This window comes from Solea senegalensis, linkage group LG7 (genome assembly GCF_019176455.1).
Source record: "Solea senegalensis isolate Sse05_10M linkage group LG7, IFAPA_SoseM_1, whole genome shotgun sequence".
Classification (NCBI taxonomy): domain Eukaryota; kingdom Metazoa; phylum Chordata; class Actinopteri; order Pleuronectiformes; family Soleidae; genus Solea; species Solea senegalensis.
The window spans coordinates 3987616-4011191 of NC_058027.1; the positions used below are offsets into that span (position 1 = coordinate 3987616).

At 46.0% G+C, this 23576-nt stretch overlaps 1 protein-coding gene across 4 annotated transcripts in view; it reads left to right on the forward strand.

Moving 5' to 3' along the window:
• Positions 1-23576, forward strand: part of cbfa2t3 (CBFA2/RUNX1 partner transcriptional co-repressor 3) — a 33505-nt gene that overhangs the window by 6324 nt on the left and 3605 nt on the right. For 3 of the 4 annotated variants that reach the window (XM_044029895.1, XM_044029897.1, XM_044029896.1), the window contains exons 2-10: positions 8422-8577; positions 12769-13010; positions 13103-13192; positions 14304-14485; positions 17956-18239; positions 18588-18673; positions 20030-20321; positions 20985-21053; positions 21622-21675. In XM_044029895.1, the coding sequence (XP_043885830.1) occupies positions 8448-8577; positions 12769-13010; positions 13103-13192; positions 14304-14485; positions 17956-18239; positions 18588-18673; positions 20030-20321; positions 20985-21053; positions 21622-21675 (1429 nt within the window). In that variant the 5' untranslated portion in view covers positions 8422-8447. The remainder of the gene's footprint in view (positions 1-8421; positions 8578-12768; positions 13011-13102; positions 13193-14303; positions 14486-17955; positions 18240-18587; positions 18674-20029; positions 20322-20984; positions 21054-21621; positions 21676-23576) is intronic. The other variant, XM_044029898.1, reaches the window with a different exon arrangement.

Below are 23576 nucleotides of genomic sequence, written 5' to 3' on the forward strand. Positions count from 1 at the left end.
AATGCAGTTCTGCAAATGCGTACAAGTGCTGTAAATGGCTAGCGGTATGGTTGACGAAGAAACCCATGTTAGCGACATAAAGCTAACATTGGGTAGCAGCTAACCTGATTGCAGTCTCTTGTACACTTATTTATTGGGCACTGAAGTAACAGTAAAGTAGAGCTGAAACGATTAATCGATTATTAATCGGTTACTAAATTAATCGACAAGCTTTTTTTCATGATTATAACGAGATTTCCGATTGTTTCGGCTTCTTAAATGTGAATATTTCCTTCATTTCTTTGCTCTGGATAACAAAGAACTCATGAAACAGGAATCATTTTCGGTTTGTGGACAAAACAAGACGTTTGAGAACGGACAGCGGTCCACAAGGTTTTAATCGATTAATCGATTATGAAAATAATCGTTAGTTGCAGCTCTACAGTTAAGAGTTAGCAAGAGCAGCCACATGTCACACTCGCTGTTTAACAGTTTAACGGCACATGCAAAGATTTGGGGTTTATGAGGAGGAAGGACATACATGGGGCACTTGTGTGTGTGTGTGTGTGTTTGTTTGTTGCCAGGGTCAAATCCTTAGTCTTTTGTGCTCCATAAATCAGCAGCAGCAGCAGCAGCAGCAGCAGCAGTGACGTAAGAACAAACACAACCACTCTCTGCTGCAGCTGGCTGGAGAGAGGGAGAAACGGGAGAGTGGAATACACGGAGAGAGAGAGAGAGAGAGAGAGAGAGCAGGACAGCAGCTGTCAGGCCTCCATCGCACACCTGTCACACAGGAAGTGAGCGCCGGCCACTGTTTCCTGGATACACCTCCTCAAACACTGCTCCTGCTAGAAATGAGCGACGGACATCTGTCGCGAGGGTGAGACCGAGTGATGCACTTATAGCGACAATAGACACCGACATTTGCCAAACGCCAAATAAATAATACACGGAACACGTCGAGGATTTTCTCACGGCTGCGTCGCTGTTCTCACATTAGTGTGTGTGTGTGTGTGTGTGTGTGTGTGTGTGTGTGCGTCCAGACTTAAGAGGATGTTTGTGTTACGGCCGAGCTCTGTGACAGACAGGTCACTCTGTGAAAGGCTCCGGCGCTAACTCTCCCACAACTACAGTGAAGCTCACATGCCCTGAAACGAACAGCGGGACGTTTCCCACGCTTGCTCAAGCCCCCACCACCAGCACCAGCACCAGCACCGCCGCCCCCCCCTGTGACCGATATCAAGAAGTCCAGATGTAGCGTAGCAGCTCGCAGATGTGCGCGGAACTCTCTCCTCCTGTGTTTCCCTAAGCTCTCCCGAGCTTTTCAGGCAGACTGTCCAAGTGATGGAGTCTGATTCCCGTGTCCAGACATTCAGACCCTGACGCAGCGTCACGTTAAGCAAACAATTGCCCCTCTGTGGCACATAATGGCGCCTGCCTCGATGACGGTACGATCGCTTGTATCGCAGAGTTGGGATTACAGCCATGTTCCAATGTCCTGTCACTCAATACCAGTAATATTAAGTGCAATATGACCACAAATGCTAATGGTTTTGATAACATACAGTCGGTAAAGCCTTAGCCGAGTTGTTGCCAAAACAAGAGAAGCCTGGCTGAGACCAGCTGACCCGAAATGACCTTTTTTGGTCAACTTCCTAAAAAAAAAAAGAGAAAAGAAAAAGGATCCAATCACATAAAGAGCAACACTATTTCAAATCTCGGTGGTGATGTGAACAGGAAGTGACATCACCCGGCTGCGCTGACGTAGCACTTGGACCCATTGTCTCCTGTCGTGCTTGTCCTCCCAGCCCCCTGAGTCCCTCTGTTGTGGCTGCTGTTGGTAAAAAAAACTCCTCTTTGTTTGTCAGGTTTTGTCAGGCTGAGTCCTCTGGAGGCCCCCCTTGCCCTATTCCCAGGCTGCCCTTCACGCAGCCTGTATGCAATTAACAGAGTAATTAAACGCCTGATGAGCTAATTGGTGCTGTGTGAAGGTGCAGGTGTTCGGATGGAGGAGTTTATTTATGGCCGTGCGCGGTGAACATCGTCATAGTTAAGGGAATATTTTGAATCCGACTTTTCCGTTTGAATTTTCTTTCTATTCCGTGTTGTCTTTGCTGCGTGTTTGTGAAGTCGATGCGGCGCAGTCAAAAGTCAGTGCCGCTTGTGACCCAGTGTGACTCCTTGATGAGATTTACTTCTGCTACCAGACTCAGATCCAGATAGTTTGGCAGGGTCTGTCATGCTTTAGTCATCTTGCAGCAGAAATCGAAAACCGTATGGGTTTGGTTATTTTTATCTGTAATTCATTTAAGAGATTTATCTCCCGCTTGCTTTCATCCGCAGCAAGTACACGCACAATGGTCAGTGATCGGGAGGAGACAGAGAGTGTGTTGCAATAGATACCTGGTGAGCGAGCGGCGAATATTCAGTCAATATTGTGTAATGAAAGAAAATGTGTCTAAGGTCAGGCTTGGGGTTCCAAATTTGGCAATATCAGTCACGAGAGCGTGTCTTAAAGGTGCAGTGTGTAAGAAATTGTGCCATCTGACGGTGAGAATAGATGTCTTTATTGTGAAGTATACATCGTCCCATATAAAACCCAAGCACTTTTATTTTGAAATTCGGTGAAATATCAGCATGAATATCCTAAATATGATACCTAGGGTCATTTGAGTTTGAAACCCTTGTATGATGACACACCGTCGTGGGTCGTAAATTCAATATCTGCAAATAAAACCCTCCTCGGTGTCACATACTAGACCTTTAAAGACAGAGGTAAAGTTTTACGGCCGTGCAAAAACTCTCTCTCGTGTCAGTGCACTGGAGTGAATCATGTCCCCGTCTTGACATAATGGAGCTCGCAAACAAGAGCGTCTGATCCGATGCTGGATTGCGGCCGCCCCGAGGCTGCAGCAGCAGCAGCAGCAGCAGCAGCAGCAGCGGCGGCGGCTCTCAGCTGGCGATATTAGGCGCACAGCTGACAGGATGAAGTGGAAGAAGATGTGGCTGAGTGGGGAGGAAAGTCGAGTTATCATGCAGAGCAGAAGCTACATGTAAATCCCCTCTCTCTCTCTCTCTCTCTCTCGTGTCTGTCTGCCTCTCTGTCTCTCTGGCCCATTCCCAGATGTACATGCACAGTCACTTCCTCACATGTGCGCCTCTTCCTTGTCTCCTCCGCCCCCGCCGCCTCCCCCACCCCCACCCCCATTTCTTTCTCTGTGGCAGCTGTGCTGGTGATGGCTGTGTGCCCATGGTGCAAGCTGGCTGTGGGGTCCCAGGTGGCCCCGCGTGACAGTTATTGATGTTCAGGTGTTCAACTCCTCTCACACAGAGACCCTGGAGCCACACAAACAGAAGCACAACACACACACACACATGCACTCAATTGTAGCTCTCATGCAGAAACACAAATGCATGTATGTCATCACGCTGCTCGACAAACTGCGTCAACAATAACCGTAGATTAAAAACAACTTTCTACATTCTCACCCGTTTAAACTCGGTATTAAAGTGTTTTTTTTGGACCGGTGGGAGCATGTTTAATCAGCATTCACTCCCGGGTCAAAGTTTTTTTATCAGTTACTTGAGTAAACACTCTCGTTTCTCATTCGCCTGCTGCATTTTTGACTTAAATCTGCGAGACTTTTCTGTATTCTGCCTTGGTTCCTCCAAATCCGGGCTATATCTGCTAATTTTTTGTGAGTGTGAAAGAAGCTTATGCGATTCCTAGGGGGGGGCCCAGTATTTTGGGATCGTTTACAAATATGTGTGTGCATGTATGGTAGAGAGAGCCAGGGCCGGTGCCAGCGCCCAGTGCAGCTCTAACACACTCCAGATGTCTCTGGCTGGCCAGGGAGTTGTTCTTGGCACAGCCTGCCTTGAGTGAATGTCACAAATACTTTCCTTTATTTAGGAATGGCTCTGAGGTTGGTGGCTGCAGAGAAAGACGGAGCAGAGGGAGGAGAAAAGGGGGAATACAGGGCCATGAGGAGAAGAGGAGGGAGGCTCCAGTCCATTCTAGCATCTGGATTTTATTAGCAGCCGTTGGGAAAAATCTGAAAAAGGAAGTTTTTTCTCTGCGAGCGCGTCGGCAGCAGTGATATGCTGCACATAACCACTTCGCTGCCGACAAGACGAGCCGGGGCCCTCCCAGAGGAGAACAGATGGTCGCTAGAACTTCAATACAATTACATCAATAACAGCTTTCACAGACATAAGCACTAGTATGACAGGAGCCCCGCAGCTCGCAGAGGCAGGAATACAACTCCTCTGGCCCTGGACAAACTGTCCAATCCGTCCTCATTCTCTCCTTGTATTCGACTTATCCCGCGCTGTTCTTGCCAGTACATGATCTTGATAAAGTGGCTGACCCGAGCGACGGTTTCGCTCACGATAATCTGATCAGAGAGTCATGAGAGTGTGTTGTTTGTTCAGCCCGTCAGACGTTCTCGAGCCATGCACGGGGAGGATGATCATGTGCGCTCCTGCAAATGTGCGAGCGCGTGTGCGTGTGCGTGTGTGTACGCGTTGTACGGGGCCCCGCCTCCCACCCTGTCATTAGTGAGGGCTTTAAAGCCGCGGCGCTCTAAATCAGTTTGAGATGAAGTGGAGTCTGGGATCTGTCTGCAGAGTCAGCCCGTGTGCTGACACACACACACAATCACTGTAATATTATCACTTTAACCAATAATGTAAAGGATTACATTTTATAAAACAGCGAGAATAGTTATGCTGACATTTCTGTCCGGCTTATGATGACGTGGACAAAGTTCAGAGAGACAGATTTTGACTGCAAGGCTGATTTCAGTCCTGATCTGACCCTTCCGGCGATCGTGGGTACCTTCTGATTTTAGGCCGAGGAGTTAATGGACGTGTTTTTTTTACGCCATCGGACACATCAGAGTCTTCCCGGTTTCCAATAACCTGGAAATGAGAGCGAGTTGCGTCTGTTTGTGTTCTGAAATCATCCCAAATCCTGCGGGTTTCTGCGAGATCCCAAATCCCCTGGAGTGGTCCTGCGTCTGGTCTGTGCTTTCTCACGATTAAAACGTTGAAAATCGCTTGCAAAGTTCGTTGTGTCTGTGGTCTCCCGTGTTTTTTTTAAATTTTAACATAAAAAAACTTGTTATATATAAATCACTTTTTGAATATCGTTATAATAATACAATATTATCACTTTTCTGAGAAGTCTTACATCAGAAAAACTGGCTGATGGGTGCTGTGTCCATGAGGCGCAGGGCTACAATCCCCATGTTTTGATACGAAGGCCTGGTGGGGGGCTGGGGGCCAGAGGCTGAGGCTGTGTTTGTGTGGACTCCTCGGCGGCGTGATAGGGAACAGATGTGGGAAGGCAGGAGGCTGGGCAGCCAGCCAGAGCAGCTGGGAGAAATTAAAAACAACAGCATTCCTGGAGACTGGGGGAATTACAGTGAGAGGGGAGGGTGGATGTAAGGAGCCAGAGACGGAGGGAGAGTTTTAGGGCTATGCGGTCACCGAGGAGAGTCTCTGCGGAGGACGCGGGATTGAAGAGACAGGGGGAGGATTTGAGGGGATGGTCGTCAGCGGTTAGCCGGAGCTAATAAGTCACAGCTGTATTTCCAGGGGAAACATGAACGTTATGGAAGTCACCGCTCAGACATACGTGAAGCGGGACCAACATCTGCACTCGAACGACTTGTCAGTGCATGGTGGTGCAAAGAGGCTCTAATGAACAACGAGAAGGTTCCAGAAAGTTCAACAAGAGTTGTTTTTCATTGGGTTTCATCATTGCACGTGGGGGCGAGTGCAAGGCAGAGACACATTTCTTTTCTTTTTTAGAGCTCAGATGGCGAAACCGCTTCTTTGGTGAGCAATCATTTAGCCCCGGTTACGTCAAACGTGCACACGTGCAGCTGTTCAGAGAGACAGACGGAGGCGCAGAGGTACAGTGGGTAATGACTGCATCATGTTTCCAGTCCCTCAATAAGAGAGTGTGTGTGTGTGTGTGTGCGACAGGCGACAACACATCTGTGTCCAGATCTTGAACCTTAAGCATTTAGCTCCCACTTAGCTTTCTTTTGGTACATGTGTGTGTGTTGTCTCTTCAGCACACAACATAATGGGAGGACAGATGGCTGCAGATGGAGCTACACAGACCAAGCAGACTTCCTAATGTATTAAAAGTGAAATCCAGAGAATGGTTGCTTTATGTGTGTGTGTGTGTGCTCCGTGTCCTGGTCAGATTAAACAGCTGTCTGTAATCCCACAGTGGGAGTAGACGGTCCGTTTTGCTATTTGTGCGATAGTTGTGAGTAAAAGTCAAGCTTTTTCCACTGTGTGCCCATGACACGTGAACACACGTCTGTCGCGTGTGTAATACTTTTTAATACTCTTTTTTTATATTTCATAAAACCACACATCCCACAACCCAGGAAAGACTGTACTCGAGGTATTTCTTGCCATTTTTAATAAGCCTCTGTCAATTGTTATTACATTAATTAGACTATTATTACTATGTTGTGCAGATTAACCCATTTTTGTTCTCAGAAACTTGATAAATGCACTAATAAAGTACACAAAAAACATCATTTTTGCAGAAGGGCATCGCTGTTTAGGCTCAAATGTTTGTTGGCGATGGAGGAAAATGATTTTTAAAGGACTAGCATTAGCATTTAGAACAACCGCGTGCCGTTTTCACTGGAACATACAGTATGGTTGCCTCCTGGCAGGGCACGGCCCACTCATTCAGTAGCATGGAGCGCTTGTTTGTGTGTTTAGACTTGTATAGAAGAGAGAATGGCTCAGTCTATTTATACCAGCCGAACCCCAGCCGCCTCCATCTACAACCTTGTGTGTTTGTGTTGACAGCGTCTGGCGTGGGGCAAACAGCAGAGTGCCCCTCGTGCTCCGAGGATCGCCGTGTCAATGGCCCTCGTACGGCGCACTCCAGAGAGTGGCACTCTTTAAATACAGACACCAGCTGCTGAATGCTTGTACGTGAGAGCGGAGAAATAGGCTAAATAGGCTGCGGAGGGAGAAACAGCCGGATTTATCGCCGGCTCGTGGGAGAAGTGAAATGAAGAGCACATTATGCGACAGTGATTTAACGCCGTTCGCCGCCGCCTATAATGTATTAACGCCGCGGCTGCAAATGGGATTTTCCAAAAGGTAACGGCGTATAAAAAGTGGAGCAGGAGATTAGCGTAGCCGCGCTGCTAAAGTCATCGCACGTCAGGATACACACTTCCCGGCTTCTGATACCTTGATTGTAACGAGTGATTATCTGAGTTACTGTTGCCTTTCTGTCATTTCCTTCCCGTAACCCTACAGTTGGAAGGGGAAATCAGTTATTTGTGAGAGCGGTGTCTAAATGCCTTAGGTTGCTGCCGTGTGATTGGCTGATTAGAAAATTGGCATTGGCGAGCACATGATACAGGTGTGTCTAAACAATGCGGGGTTTTACGGCTAACGCGTGTGTGTCAAAACATGACGCTCCAATTGTGTGCCAACTATTCTGCTCCCATAAAGAAGAAATAAACCATGACTGAGTTCAAATATACTCTACTTTTGTTTACAGTCTGTCGTTTTCGATAAGCTCACAACTATGACGAGTGTGTAAGAGTGTAAATGTTATTATATTGAACACAGAATGCACAGAACACAGATGTGGAGTCAGAAAAATAACCATTTTTTCATTCGAACAAGATGTTTTTTCATGTTATTATGACGTAAAAACCTATTATGTTACGCTTGGACGCTTTAATGTGTGATCTCATCATGAGGTTGTGATGTCATAATAAAGTGAGACTATCTGATTGATTGTCGCGTTCTCTTCTCGCGGCCCTCGCTGTGCGCACCGTCCAGTCCCCTCAATGACAGAGCGCTGGGCCTTGCCTTGTTTGGTCCTGGCAGCGTGTCTGGCAGAGGACAGGAGAGACTCCAGTAGCAGCATGGAGCTCTGCCTGAAAGCCGCTCGGCAGTGATGGACAGCAGCAGATCCAGCTGCACTTGTCACTGGCTGTCAAGGCGGCTGTCTGAACTCGGGGACGAGAGGGGACAGGCGGGGAGGAGAGAGTGCGTGTGTGTGTGTGTGTGTGTGTGTGTCGTAGTGAGGGGCACTGATTGGGATGTCAGGGCTACATGGAGTGTGTATGTGTGAGCGTATTTCAGTCAGCAGCAGCTGAGTGTGTGAGCAGGTGTTACTGTATGTCTCCCAGGCCCATGAATCCTCCAACACAATACAAGTTTGGATTCATTTCCACTCTCTGCATTGATTTGTTTTAGTTCTTTTTTTTTTTCACTCTTGGGTGTAAGGAAACAATCAATGGTTCCCGGGTGCAAATGTGAGCCCTCGCCTCCTTAAACCAGCTGTTTCCACTTTGAAAGTCTGTTGTTTTTTTGTTGATGCTGGAGCTGCACCTTCATGGCTGTTTCTGTCTCCCCTCGTTCTCTTTCATATCTCAGGTAGCAGAGTGCAGACGGTTGGAACAATGCCAGATTCACCTGCGGATGTGAAAACCCAGCCCAGGTCCACCCCACCCACCATGCCTCCACCACCCCCGGCTGTCAGCCAAGCAACCAATCGCAGCGCTTCATTCACCCCGACCACCAGTAAATCAAGTAAGGAGCCCGGCGGATGTGTGACTATTTCTAGAATTACTCCCATCTTACTAATCTGCCTGTGAACAGGAACGATGTAACGTTATTTATATGAAAACAGGCTCTGTCAAGCAATACTATCAGGCGGGGACTAGAAGCATTTATCCTGTCAAACTGCTATTTGAAATAAGACATTATATTTAAGCCTAACAAACTTGAAATGAGCTAAAAACAAATTTTTAGCTATATTTTACTAGGATTGCGATGTGTATTTAACTCATTTTTAGTGACACTGTTCTAGATGAAGTCCACCGCCTACATGAAATTAGATTATAAACTGGCATTTTGAGACATAATGTCTTGAGGTTAGCATTCCTGACTCGTATTAGGCATTCATTTTGAGTTGGGCATGTTGACCATGCAGTTTTCAATAAAGCAGATTTGTTGTCTCGGTTCAAGTTAAGTCTAGACCCGTGGTTCTCAAACTTTTTTTGTTGGGCCCCCCTTTTGGAGGAAGAAATTCTCCCAGGGCCCCCCCGCCCCCCGACTCTCACAAAAGTGTAACAATGTGTCAAGTATAACATTTATTGAATCAATAGTAGAACAAAGTTTCACTTTTCTTTCAATAGTTTGTTGTGCAAATAACATAACCTCAATATTGCTTCGTGAGAGAGCAATTTCCAAACAAAAATATGAAATTATACTATTACTATACCATTATAATTATAATAGTGTCCTTTTTTTAAACAATAAATACATTTGGATAACAAAGAATACTTTACTAATATCAATAAATTGCTGTGAAAATAATTTTTTTTTGTATTAGCAATACAAATGCTGTCCCCTGCCAATGTTTTGAGACACAACACACTGAGTTTTTGGTCGTCATGAATCATTGTACTTCTGTATTATCCAAACCTTGTCACCAGTGTGGATTTTGTTGTGTTACGTCACTTAAAGGAGTCCGGCTCACAGCGAGACCAAAAGTTCCGCCTGTTAAACTTTAGTTAGGAAAAACAGAACTCGCCCCCCCTGGAAAGTCTCTACGCCCCCCCAGGGTGGCCCCGCCCCACAGTTTGAAAAAGGCTGTGTTGTGATGTGTCAGATAATAATCCAGACACAAACACAGAATGACACAGAATGCAGGGGAGCTTTGTGACAGTGACAGTGTGGCGGAGGAAGAGGAGGAGGGGGAGGAGGAGGAGGGTGAACGTGAACTGATAAGCACTCTGGGCGGCAAACGAGCAGATGAGCTGCAGGTGAGAGGCAGAGCAGGAGGAGGAGGACACCAGGTGAGGAGAGGGAGCTGATTGCCTGCAGGGCGCCATCTGAAATGAAATGTCAGTGAAATCACGGCCGAGGGGAAAACAAAGCGTCACAAATGAACGTTTCGCCGCAGATTCATTAAACGTGGCGGCGGAAAAGGGGTTTGTTGTTGTGTCTCCTCCGAGAAGTTTAAAGCAACAAACCTGCTGGTAATATTGAATCCTTCATTATGTCATAATCCATATTATACTGGCTGTATTGTGATAGGCAGTTAGCCAAATGCAATTATGAAGAGGATTACGAAATATCGCTTCCCTGTCTCGTGTTTAAAAGGCATTTTGACTTCAACTGTGCTAAATTAGAACGGCCAGTGGCCTTTAAATGTTTAATTGCACATTATTTACTGTGATCATAAGGTCTGTAGTTTGAATGTAGCTGTGCTGCGTTTCCTTTGTGTTCATTTCTATTTCCACTGTCAATTGTGAGTATAAAATGTGCCCAAACTTTCTAATCTCTGTAGTCGCACAGTGAAAGTCTAGGTCACCGATTCACAAAGGCTGCACTTTAATTCTGCCACTTTTATTTTCCTTTATTGTTGGAAAATGTAATGTGCACATGTTGGAAACAATTCATTTCTTTCCATTTTCAGTACAATAGTACATCCTTTATGATAATGGTGGTAATGGTCCAGGTTATGAAATAAGTCTGATCATAATAAAGTCTGACAGTATTTGATATTTTCTCTATATAACACATCTTTAATGTGTTTTATTTATTAAACAGTATTAAATCTTCACACATTTACAACACCTCCGAGGCCGTTTACCCTGGACTACACAGTCAACTGTCGCACTTAGGTCAACTGTCACGAAGGCTTTATAGGAGAAATTCCAAATATGTGTTTCGGACACACACGTGTTGGAGTCACTTGTGTGTCAGGTGTGTGTGTGTGTGTGTGTGTCTTTACATTCTACTCAGTGTGTGTCTTTTCGTGTGCCGAATGCCCTTGTTGGTGGGACATGTGTCTTTGAGGGCTTGTGTGTGTGAGTGTCTCTGTGTTGTTTACCAGCTGGCGAGGCGGGCATACAGGGGGGACATCAGCCCGGGGTGCTGTTGCGGTGTCGTAGACTACTTTCTTCCCTATATAGCAATGACAGGCCATGTTGTTTCACCTGTTGGCGGTCAGCAGTGTGGCTCTCCTTGCACCGCTCTCTCTCTCTCTAAAGCCAGAACACAAGCGCTGCCTCCTGGGATCACATGGGTTAGTACATATGTGTCGAGGCCCTCGACCCACAGATTAGGGCAACAAGCGTGGCTGAGAAAAACAGCAGCAACTAGTCTATTAAAAAAACTCAACTCTCTATGGTCTTGTGTTTTAATTATGAATTAAAGTTAGAGGGTTGCGGTCTTTAGTGGCTCGGCAAAAATCACGTTCAAACAAGACTCTGCCCATCTGTGACGTAGCCTTCACTACAGGTGAAGCTAGCAACAGCTAAGCTAACAGGTGAGTCAGCAGATTTGCTCATTACGGTGCGTTCCATTTGTAGTCGGAACTCAGAGATTCCGAGTTCGTAGTCCCCGAATTCGGATTTCCGACTTGGAAAAACTTATTTACTACGACATGGGATTCCAAGATAGCTGCCATCATACAAACACTGCTATTTTTTTTTTTACTAGCATTTTTTTAAGTAAATCAGTTGTAGACATGTAGCTACTCTGTTATTGTGCGCAAAATACCTCGTAGAGCGTTACTATCGACTGGTGTTAGCCCGAGATACGTTTGCATTTCCGACTTTTCAACTGAAACACATGGAACTTGGGGGTGATGTTCCAAGTTCCAGGTTCCGAGCTACTTCCAGTGTAAACGGAACTTTGCCATCGATGGCTTAGAACCCAAAAATACTTTTATACTCCACTTTCCAGATGCATTTGTGGTGTGATTGTCGTTTAGCTGGCTAAACTAATCACTGTCTTGTTTTCTGAGGGCATTCAAAATGGATCCAAGGTGAAGCTGCACTCACAGCGCCCTCTGCTGGATCATACGCAATTACTTCAGATAGTCTGCTGTGCCTCCAGGCTGTTTTAGTTTGAAGTGCCCCACCCCCAAATTTCAGATAAAAAGTGACAGCCCTAATGTAATTATATGATTTTCAAAGGGTTAAGTTGCTTAGTGCATATCCACTGTGAGCATAACGACCATTTTACGTCATAAATCGCAGCGCAACTTCCACGCATAATTTTAGTCGTCTGGTGCGGACATGAAAATATGAAAAGAGGGGAAAAGGTCAAACGTGTGAGTGCTAGCGCTCCTGTGTGTTTATGAGTTTGTTTGCGCTTGAATTAAGAAGGATATGTATGAGTGATTATTTTTATATATGTGTGTGTGTGTGTGTGTGCGTGTGTGTGTGGTGTCTATTCTGAACCATAAAGCTGCAAATCTACTTTCAGCTGGTGGACAGGTGTGGGTCCAAATTTGGCTGCACACCTGCTACCGGAATAAAAGTAACATGGGCCACAGGGCTATTTTTGGCACCTCTTTAACAAGTTCCTCTTATAGTTGTGTCCTACTGAGTGAGTGAGGGGGGAAGCGGGTGAGGAGCGGTGGTGGAGCAGACTGATATGGGGGGTGGAGGTGTGGACGGGGTCAAATGTATCACTTGTGAAACAGCTGAAGTTACCACAGACACACACACACACACACAAACATATGCCGAGAGTGTTCAGCAAAACTGGCAGAGAAGTGAAACACAGAAGTCGCTTCGTGCATCACTGATATTGTGTCATACTTGAGTCTGTTTCGTGTTTAATCTTGGACTACATACTCCTCTGTCAGCAGGGTGATTGTGGAAGTGTCTCTTCCCTCATCATAATCTACAGATCCGTCAGTTGTTCCCTCCGCACTGACCCATTTCATGCTGACTCTTCCCTCGGTTTGTTTATCTGCAGTGTTGAACGGGAGCAGCCATTCTCCTACTTCACTAAACGGTGCTCCATCCACCCCTAACGGCTTCAGTAACGGGCCAGCCATGTCCTCCACGGCCTCACTGTCCAACCAGCAGCTCCCGCCGGCTTGCGGAGCTCGGCAGCTCTGCAAGCTGAAGCGCTTCCTCACCACGCTGCAGCAGTTTGGCAACGACATATCGCCCGAGATTGGCGAGAGAGTGCGCAGCCTTGTGTTGGGGCTGGTGGTAAGTTCTCATTATACTTTTCCGGCCCTGTCCCCAAAAAAAAGAGACTCTTGTGTCCTCTTTGTCTTACTTCCCCCTCTTGTCTTGGACAGAACTCCACCCTCACGATCGAAGAGTTCCACTCCAAACTTCACGAGGCCACCAATTTTCCTCTGAGGCCATTCGTCATTCCCTTCCTGAAGGTAAATGCCATATTATGGACCGAGGGTTCAGGACAGTGTGTTTGTACTGCTGTATGACAAGTGCACTACAACCCGATCAACTATACAACGTCGATTTCAGATCGTCTGGCGTGAGACGCAGATGAGTTAAATGCGGCAAAATCGTCACTTCCAGGGAAGCTCGGCGTCTCTGGGAGTCAATGAGGCACAGGGTTGATGTATGATTATTGGAGGAACTGGCGGAACCGCTTTTTCTGTCTCAGGCCCCTACGAGCAAAGTGTTGAAACATATGATACACTCTAAATAAAAAGTTAATTGCAGAGTCGACGAGGAACATTCAATTGCTCGCCGCATTTCAAAAAGCTCCGTTATTTTCATCTCCCAACAGACGCGCGATGCAACGGATGCTCTTGTGTGCACATGTCTGACACATGTCTCCGTTGAAAAGTTTAGTATTTTTATTTGAATGGTCCCAGGAACTGTTCGTACCCAAAGAGTTTTATTATCTAATTAATTGGTCAGTTATTACTTACTTATGCAAGTTTACAAATGTTTATTTTCAGAAACTTGACGAAGAACTTAAAACCTTTATCAAAAGGTTCATTTGACTTAAATTACCCAATATTTAGTTTATACCTTATTTTTATTTAAAATAATATCCGATATCTTCAACTCGGCATTGACATTGGTCGTGTGTGTGTGTGTGTGTGTGTGTGTTAGACCTCCTTGCATGCAATGGTCCGCCACATCTGGGACATTGCAGCGATGGCTGTGTTACATCACGCAGACAGGTCTGAGAGAACTGTTTGACAGCACTGTTATGACAGACACACATACTCAGACAATACACACACACACACACAGCAGACAGAGACACACACACGCGGCAGAGGAATGTGTCAGGCGGCCTGTCTTATCTCATCCTGTCTATTTATCTATCACTTTATTTCTTTCCTCGCCCTAATCTGGTGTTATTCTACTCTCCCCCCGTCAGTCAATTGTTCCACCTTGACTTTTCTTGCTCTCTTCTCATCTACTGTTCTCTAAATCTACAAAACCCTTCCTGAAATAACGTTTTTCATCACTAATCTCTCTCTCTCCCTCCTTTTTCTTTTATTTCAACCACTGAAGGCAAACCTGCCTCTGCTGCAGAGAGAGTTGCTCCACTGCGCCAGATTAGCCAAGCAGACTCCGGCTCAGTATCTGGCCCAACACGAGCAGCTCCTCCTGGACGCCAACGCCAGCTCGCCCCTCGACTCCTCCGAGATCATGCTGGAGATGAACGAACACGGCAAGAGAAGGACTCCTGACAGGTAAGCGTGTCTCTCACGCGTGTAAACTTACTGTACACTGGCAAACTCTCACACTGTCAGTTGTTGTAAATGAATTATTTCAGGGCATTTCAGAATGCTATAAATCCTTTACGCGGGAGGCGGAAGTCTGGACAGTCCTGATGCCAGGCAGGCTCTGCCAGCTGTCTGGGAGGGAGGGAGGGAGGGGGGAGATAAACGAAGAATATGAAAATAAAGGCAGAATTAAGAGAGGGAGAGAAGAATGGAGGCAGTGACGCACAGTTAGATGTCCTCATTCCAACCCAAAGAGAGACAGAAAGAGCAGCAGTAAGCTGCGGGTTTACTATCATCCCACATTTGTGCCCCTGTGCTCGCCCATTATTCTCTGCGCTAAGAAGCTGACACAAGAGCATTAACAGGCGTTTTTCTTTTTGTCTCCAACCATAGACCATTCACAAGAACTAGAAGTAGTTTTCTTTGCAAGGCTCGGGGCATCATGTGCTTTCTGAAGAGGCTCTGAAAGTGGGAGACTGTGAATGTTTACTGATATTATGCTGTGTTTCCATCAAGACACACCGGTCTCAAGTCAGTTGACGAGTACCAGAATAAAGGGGCTGGTCATTTTGGTACTGTTCCTAATGGAATACGTATTGAGTATTGTACCAATAGACCATATATTAAAATGAACATAGTCTTCCAGTTGGAAAAGGGAGGCCCAGGACGTAGGATGGAAGTAGCAGTTATAGCCAACAGGGATTGCAAAAAACAACTCGGTTTGAATGGAGGTCTACGGGAAAATGAGTGTCATTTTTCACTTGATTTGTAATGTCAGTATTTATCTGGAGAGTTCATGGTCTCAGTCACTGGTCTCCAGTCAGTTGACGTTACCATACCATTTTTTGGAGTACCAGAGTATGAAGTATGGAATACGTAGAGTATTTTACCAATAGACCATATATTAAAATGAACATAGTCTTCCAGTTGGAAAAGGGAGGCCCAGGACGTAGAATGGAAGTAGCAGTTATAGCCAACAGGGATTGCAAAAAACAACTCAGTTTGAATGGAGGTCTACGGGAAAATGAGTGTCATTTTTCACTTGATTTATAATGTCAGTATTTATCTGGAGAGTTCATGGTCTCAGTCACTGGTCTCCAGTCAGTTGACGTTACCATACCATTTTTTGGAGTACCAGAGTATGAAGTATGGAATACGTAGAGTATTTTACCAATAGACCATATATTAAAATGAACATAGTCTTCCAGTTGGAAAAGGGAGGCCCAGGACGTAGGATGGAAGTAGCAGTTATAGCCAACAGGGATTGCAAAAAACAACTCAGTTTGAATGGAGGTCTACGGGAAAATGAGTGTCATTTTTCACTTGATTTGTAATGTCAGTAAACATTTATCTGGAGAGTTCATGGTCTCAGTCACTGGTTTCACCTTTTCTCCAATAGAACTTGACGTGCATTTTGTAAATGATGTTCCCATTGAGAGGAAAATGAGAGGGACACCATGTGACTGATAATATAGGAGCCTGGTTGCAGGTGAGGTCTATGAACGTAAAGTTTCAAAAACAGACATTGCACGGGTCTTGTAAAAAATTCAAGTTTGATTTCCATCCAGAAGACGATGTCCTTTTATTATATACAGTCAATGTTCTCAACTGGTGTAGTTGCCCCCTCGTGGCTAACTGCTAAATCCTGAAGTGTCCCTTTTTATATACATTCTACGGCATCTTCCTTTTTCGCCCGTGTTCTCTTTTTGCGGCATTTCTGTTCCTTTCTGATCCCCCTCCTCACCTTTTTTTTCTCTGTCTCTTGCTCGCCCCGACGGCCTGACCTGCAGGCTCCCAGCAGCTGTCCATATGTCATGGATGTGTCCAGATGGCGATGTGCTGACCGTAATACTTTCTGAGCAGAGGGTGGGGGGGCGGGGGTAAGGCGGTGCCGGTTTGGGGTTGGGAAAAATGGTGGTGGTGGTGGTTTGGTTCGGATGCATAATCTCGCTGTAATCAACACTCCTCCCCCTCCACCTCCTCGTCCCTAAGTCTGGTTTATATACAGGGGAGGGTGGGGGTTGGGGGGCGTGGCTTCATCGTGCCAGCTGTTCCTGCGATTTGTCAGATACTCACAGAGTGGTGATGTGTGCAAGTATAGCGAACATGCACAAATATACACGTGGATAACCTAGCAGGAGTGCACGAGCACGCACACACACACACACACACACACACACACACACATCCTCCACCGTTGCATTTATTTGATCCCCGTGACGATAAAGAGTGATTTCCATCCGAATGTGCGGCTATTGCGCTCCAGCTAAACAGATTAATATCAACACTCCCATTTAAACTGTCCAGATGGCTCACAAACACAACGTCTCTCACATGCTCACACTCAAAGTACACAGACACAATTGAGTGTCACTAAACATCTGCCAAACACACAGCGTTCAGCCTGTGTTGCCCTTTAAGCCTGAAAGCAGGGAGGGTGGGAGGGACAGAGGGAGGGAAAGAAAGCCTCGCAATCTAAGTGCAAGTATTCAGATTAAGAGTCTGAGACTCGGAATGTACAGTCGGACTCGGCTCTGTTTGTTTGGTGCATATGGCGCACAGCTGTGTGGAAGCTTTACTGTGAGTCAACAACAAGCAGCAGGGATAAATGACGTGCACCTGGTTTCCATTCAAATGTATGGACGGTTTTAACTTTAAATTAGGTTGGAGAAAATACACATTGAAAGAAAATGTAAAGTCTTGAGCCGCCACAACAAAACTGTGCAACTATTTTAGCCAAAGAAACAAATCTTTAATACGTACGACATATGCTTTTGTGATATTTGATTTTGTCACTGCTCTGGCTGACGCAGCTGAACAGATCCTAGAGTGGAACAACGGCACATGTGGTTTTTTGAAACAGACCTACGTACACAAATAAAGAAATATTACGGAGTAGATTTGACAGATTGCACGTGCCTCACCCGTGGAACAACACTTGAGGCCTCAGCGTTGCATCCAAGCAGTTAAACTTTCATCTCACGAGGTCTGCTTTTCACACTGTTTACTGGAACTGACATTTATTATTGCCTGGCTATAATTTCTCTTTTTTTTTTATTTGAAGTCATGAAACAATGTTGAATTTGTAAGAACAACCCACAATAATGGCGCTCTGTGTAAAACGGAGCATTTATTGGTGAAGTTGCGTGTCGCAGCTTCACCCTTCCCCTCCAAGTAGCCTTCCAAGTGTGTTGGAAGGGAAATTAAAAGATGTTTAATTTGTCCGTTGTGGGCGATTGTAAAAAACATGGTGGTCCAAAATGGATATAAATATGAAAGGCTCATTCTGGGGTGAAGAAAAACTTCTAAATTCTATACAATCAGGTGATTGTTAACATAAAAAAAGGGTTTATTTTATTTCTTCCCTTATTCAAATTGTAATAGTACTGAGAAATAGTATTTCACGTTCGGTTTCCCTCCCTTGTTCTCCTCTGCAGGACCAAAGAGAGCTCAGAGAGAGACGGTTTGCACCCAGAGCACCTCGCGAAGAGGCCCTGCACCATCAGCCCCAGCCAACGCTTCAGCCCCAGCACGGGTCTCCCTGCTCACCCGCCTCCTAATGGCCTCCCCACGCACCCCCCTAACGGCCTCCCCCACCCATCCAACCACCAAGTGGGACCTCAGCACTATCGCCTGGAAGACATGGCCCTGGCTCACCAATACAGAGACGCGTACAGGCACAACGAACACCGCGACGCTCGGGACAGGCATCGGCCGACAGGTAGAACATCTGAATCTATAGATCCGCAGGCGTACGTGATGAACAAAGGCCAGTTGTCGCTCCGGCGTGATAATCCTCGTGGCAGTGTGTCTATATAAAGCTCACAGCCGTACATGCCTGTGTGCTACAACTGTGACAACCATATATGCCGTCCTTCTGCTTTCCCATATGGAAAGAGGTGAATTTGAGGATTGTAAAACTGCAACGTTACAGGAGGAAACACAAAAATAATCCTCGTTTTTACAGTACTCGCAGGAAAATGGTCATAGTATTATGAAATAATTGAATTTATTTGTTGGAAGCGCACGAGTCTAACCCGAGATCTTGTCCTGTGTGACTCGGTTGCAGCGGTGCACGGAGCTCGCCAAGAGGAGGTGATCGACCACCGTCTGACAGACAGGGAGTGGGCCGAGGAATGGAAGCACCTCGACAACGTATGTATCAAAATACCTTCATTAATCCATATTTAGTCACTTCGGCCTGGTTCATCTTTGTTTCATTCATAAATATCATGACACACATGGGAGGAGCCACCGGGGACAGTAGGACGATACGGACAGTCCTTCATCACTGTTAACAGTTGATGGATAGGTGATCCTATCAGTGTGATAAATTAACAACACGTGGACTAAATCGTGTTTGTAAGACACACACACATACACACACACTGAGAGAGAGAGAGGGAGAGAAACAGGGCCCCAGATGGAGCTCAGGACCCAGCAGAGAGCAGCTCCAGCTGGGCAGAGCAGCTGAGACAAGAGCTGCAGTCATGGAGAGAACCGGCCAGGCCTGGACCCCTGCCAAATTAGAAACACTTCAGTGAAATAAATATAGCTGAAACACAGAGAGAAAGAGGGGAGGGAGGGAGGGGCAAACGGGCAAAGATGAATGAGAATAATGATATGGATTGAATGTCAACCCTGCTAAAACCCATTTAGCAGAGCGGGCCAGGTCTGGAAACATAAGGCCCTGTTGTCATTGTTTACAACAGTGGGGCAGAGAGAGAGAGAGAGAGAGGCAAATCTGCTGAGTTGGCAGTGAGTGTGGCAGAAGGGTTGGAAGGAAGTGGCTCAACTATTTCATCAGCAGTCCAGCTGTTGATTTCGTCGTCGGCGTAATGCTCTTAAGACGCTAAAAAATCACAGACTTCGCGAACAGATTGGCGCCGACAGTGGCACATTGTGGCACAGCGCCCGCGCGCTGGTACATGTATGTGTTCCGGGGACGGATTAAAGAAGCTCAGGGACTCTAAAAAATGACAACTAGTTACTTTTGAACGGGCTCCGTTCTCTGTTGTCGCCGCGGAAGTGTTCGGGTTTGGATTGTAGCGTCTGCAGCTGTTAGAATCTCTCATTCTCGGGAGTCGGGGATGAAAGATCTCTCGCTTGCAATTTGTGTTTTCACTCAAGCTTGTGTTCGACACTCATTACACATCGTAATAGATTTAGAAACATGATGAGGCGTGACCAAATAAGACACCGTCATGTATTAACTGTAGTTTGTATTCTAATGCGAGGATGACAACATTAAGACGGCCAAGATCAGGCTAAAAATGATTCTAATTCTAATAACAGAAAATAAGGTATAAACCATGGGTTAGATATGTTGATAAATTGCGTTTCAGTGTGTAAATTCGATCTGGAAGCAATTAACACAGCTGAAAATGAATTTTCCAACCTTTTTCTGTGCATATTTTCTAAAAAAAACACATGCATACACTAAAGCTGTGATCAGGAAGTCACATGAAGGTCACTGCTTCCTGTAATCCTCACTCCTGTCCCCCGCCGCAGCTCCTGAACTGCATCATGGACATGGTGGAGAAGACGCGGCGCTCTCTGACGGTGCTGCGCCGCTGCCAGGAGGCCGACCGCGAGGAGATGAACCACTGGATCCGGCGCTACAGCGACGTGGAGGAGATGAAAAAAGGTGGGAGCAACGGACAGCACTGCCTCCCTCCTCCTCTTCCTCCTCCTCCTCCTCCTCCTCCTCACCACAACTCCTCCTCCAACACAGCTAGCAGCAGCGAGGCGCTGCCCATAGGAACTCCCTCGGCTGCTGAAAGGCAGTCGGGCAGACAGACAGGTAGACAAACACACAACGCGGGGCATGTTTGGCAAAGCAAAACACTCACAGCGAGGTGGCGACGCCTTCGTAGAGACATTTAAACCCAAAAAACCACTCATTCTGGCTCATAATGTGATTAAATATCCATCCTTTCGTTGTCAGCATGCACATAACGAAGATAGTCGCATGTGGTTTTAACGTAACTTAAAACGTGGCCGCCAGTGGAGACAGAAGGGAGAACAGGTTTTCGCCACTCAACAAAAAGCTCACGTAATAAAACCTGCACCTGCTTCAGCCCCGACAATATCTGCAGAATATGTTCTCTGGCTTTCAGAAGTGACGTTTGTGCACCGCTCTCTCCCTGAGAGAATCAAAAAAAATGTGGATTTTCTGTAGGGAGCATCATCTGAGGATGTTGTAGTTTTCAAGCCTTTAGTTCAAATCTATTTTCCATGAACTCCCTGAAAATTAACTATCCCTTTTATGATGTATATGTAAAATATAACTTCTGAATTCCAATTCGTGCTTAGAGAAGAAGTTTTTTTTTTTTTTACTGACTCGGCCACATACAGCTTTTCTTGATTCTTAATATAAACCTTGAAACTGTAAAAGGGCGGGTTTGTGCAGATCAAGAGTGCAACTGAGACTGAGTGTGTGTTTGTGTGTGTGTGTGTGTTGCAGATATCCACCGAGACTTCTTACACCGGCCTCCCTCAGGATACCTGCCAGAAGAAATCTGGCGGAAAGCCGGTAAGAGCCGCGCATATGTACCATTTTCTCCCCCTCCGTGAATCACCCACACACACAGGAAGTCACTCTTACAGCCATAGGTCCAACACAGGGTTCTGTGTCATTCGGGTAAAGATGCCCCCTCCATCAGTCACCACTATGAAAGGCCACTGCAGTTAAAGCTGCAGTGAAAATGCAGTCACCTGGCCCGGTGAGGGTTACCGCAGCAGCGCAGCAGCGCAGCGCGCGTCGGAGCTCAACGTCATCCGCATTTCCCCGGGATTCACACATCATATCGGCACATACACATCAAATACAGACGTTTAGTGATTATACGGATAAAGAAATTGCAGGTGGGAGCGGTGCACTGCTCGGGGGCCTTTCCCGTTAGATAGCGCCCATCCCAGGAGTCGCCCCCGGCTCCGCTCTTGTTCCAGCCCAGTCCCAGCGCTATTACGTCGCAGTCATACTCCCAATACCCTGCGGAGGAAAGATGCTGCTGCTGTTGGCAAAAAATGACTGTGCTGCATTTTCACCAGCAGGGAAAGGAAAAAAAAAAAAAATTTAATTGCAGTTGTTTTTCATACAGGTACTACAAGCATCCCGCTCTCCCCAGCACTAAAGCACCTCCAAAACAAGCAGGGTGAGTAACGCGTCTCACTCCCAACATCTTACCTCCAGTGTTTTTTGTATGTCTATGTGCCACCTCTATCTCGGGAGCCAGGATGCCTGATGCAGCTGCCGCACCGCTCACTTTTTTTAATTAAAACCACACACGTATCCTCTGGTCTGGTTCAGGTTGAGAGACTGCCGTGTTTTTTTTTTTGAAAAATAAGATCTGAAAGTGTTTAAAGCGGACAGAAATAACACGTTCCAGGGACTTGCCAAATCCCCGCGGAATTAAAACGTTAATATTGCTGCCCCCGTGTTTTCCATTAAGTGCTAATTGCCCCGGCATCTGCTGTGCCGTCTCCTTGATAAGAATTAATTAAATTTGCAAACTAATCTTAGTGGTGCATGCGTTAGGCCAGATAATTGAGAAGCTTGGGATAATGCAGATATTGTTTGCAGGGGGAGAGGCGAGCGACGAGGAGGAGGAAGGGTATCAGAGAGAGAAAAGGAAGTGGAATGAAATGAAAGTGGAGGCAGGATGAGGCAAGGCACAGAGACTTGTGTTTGAGTGTGACTTTACATTGACGGAATACGACAGAGTATTACACTTTTCTAAGCGCGCAAACCTACAAAGTGTGGATAAGGGTTCTCCTCTACGGCTTATCTGCCGTTTTGCAGCGCAGTTTGAAACTAATGGAGTAGGCCGTCAATGAAAAGTGACAGTTATTAATGACTTTTCCTTCAAAGAAGCACAGTGTGTTTCCAATGCTCTTTTAATTGTACTACTACAGGGGGATAGGGCAAGATGGAGGCAGTGATGGAGAAGTGTACGACCATTTATTGATTTATTGAATGACGTGTGTCCACCTCCTCTACACTAGGTGGCGATATGGCCGCTTTCACCTTGTTAGTTTAGGCGGTTTGACCCCTTACGTTAGATCCATAAACCTCAAAATATAATGGATTATTTCAGCTGACAGAGCATAAATTCAGGCGATTTACAGCAAGGGAAGCTTCCTCTAAACTGTCATAAAATAAATGGTCTATGTATCTACAGCATTTCATGACTCAAAGTGTGCTAGAGCACAATCAACTATATGATTGGTCCATTCAGAATCAGCTTTTTATCGCAGATTTTTGTTCCCGGAGCAGCACGGCACATTAAAACCCACGGAAGTGGAATCTTCCATTGATCTGAGACGGCACATGGATAACCGCAGAATTTATGTGGAAATAACTGGGCCTGAAATGAGCTTCCCCTGTTTCAAAGACCAGCAACCGCCACTGATTTCTGGGGCCAACGAGCCTCTTTGAGTCTGTTTGAACATAAACATGCGATAGAAATTGCATAAACTGGATGTGTTAGTCTGAATTTGGTCGTAGACCACACATCACTGGTGTATTTTAAAGTGTAACTAAAGCCTTAGACCATTTTATCCCGGGTGTAAACTAGTGCAGTCACAGTTTAGCGTAAAGTATTTAAATGATACATGTACTGGTCAAACACCAGCTTCTGCTTTGGCTATTTTAGTCCATAATCAGTGCGACTCCTCCCCCTTTTTTAAAAGAAATGCATTAGCTGTTTCTCTGTCAACTTTCTCCTGTCGCGGAAAATTGGTTACAATTCTCTCACATTATGTAAACACACTGACTGACTGGGAAGGACAATGTCCTACTTATCTGAGCTCACACATTACCTGCAGGGTCACTCGCTGCATGTGTGTGCGTGTTATTTGTGTCAGGAGGGAGAAAAATCATTGAATCTTTACAAACCGCTGTGGTTAATGGCGGCGGAGGAGGCGTTCGTAGGGGGGAGTCCATGCCTTGTGATCACAACAAACCACTTTAGCGTTTGATGAATGATTAGTGTACATTTGTCAACACAGTTCTCAGGTATAGTCTCGTGTGCCACTGCGAGGCCGGTAATGAAAG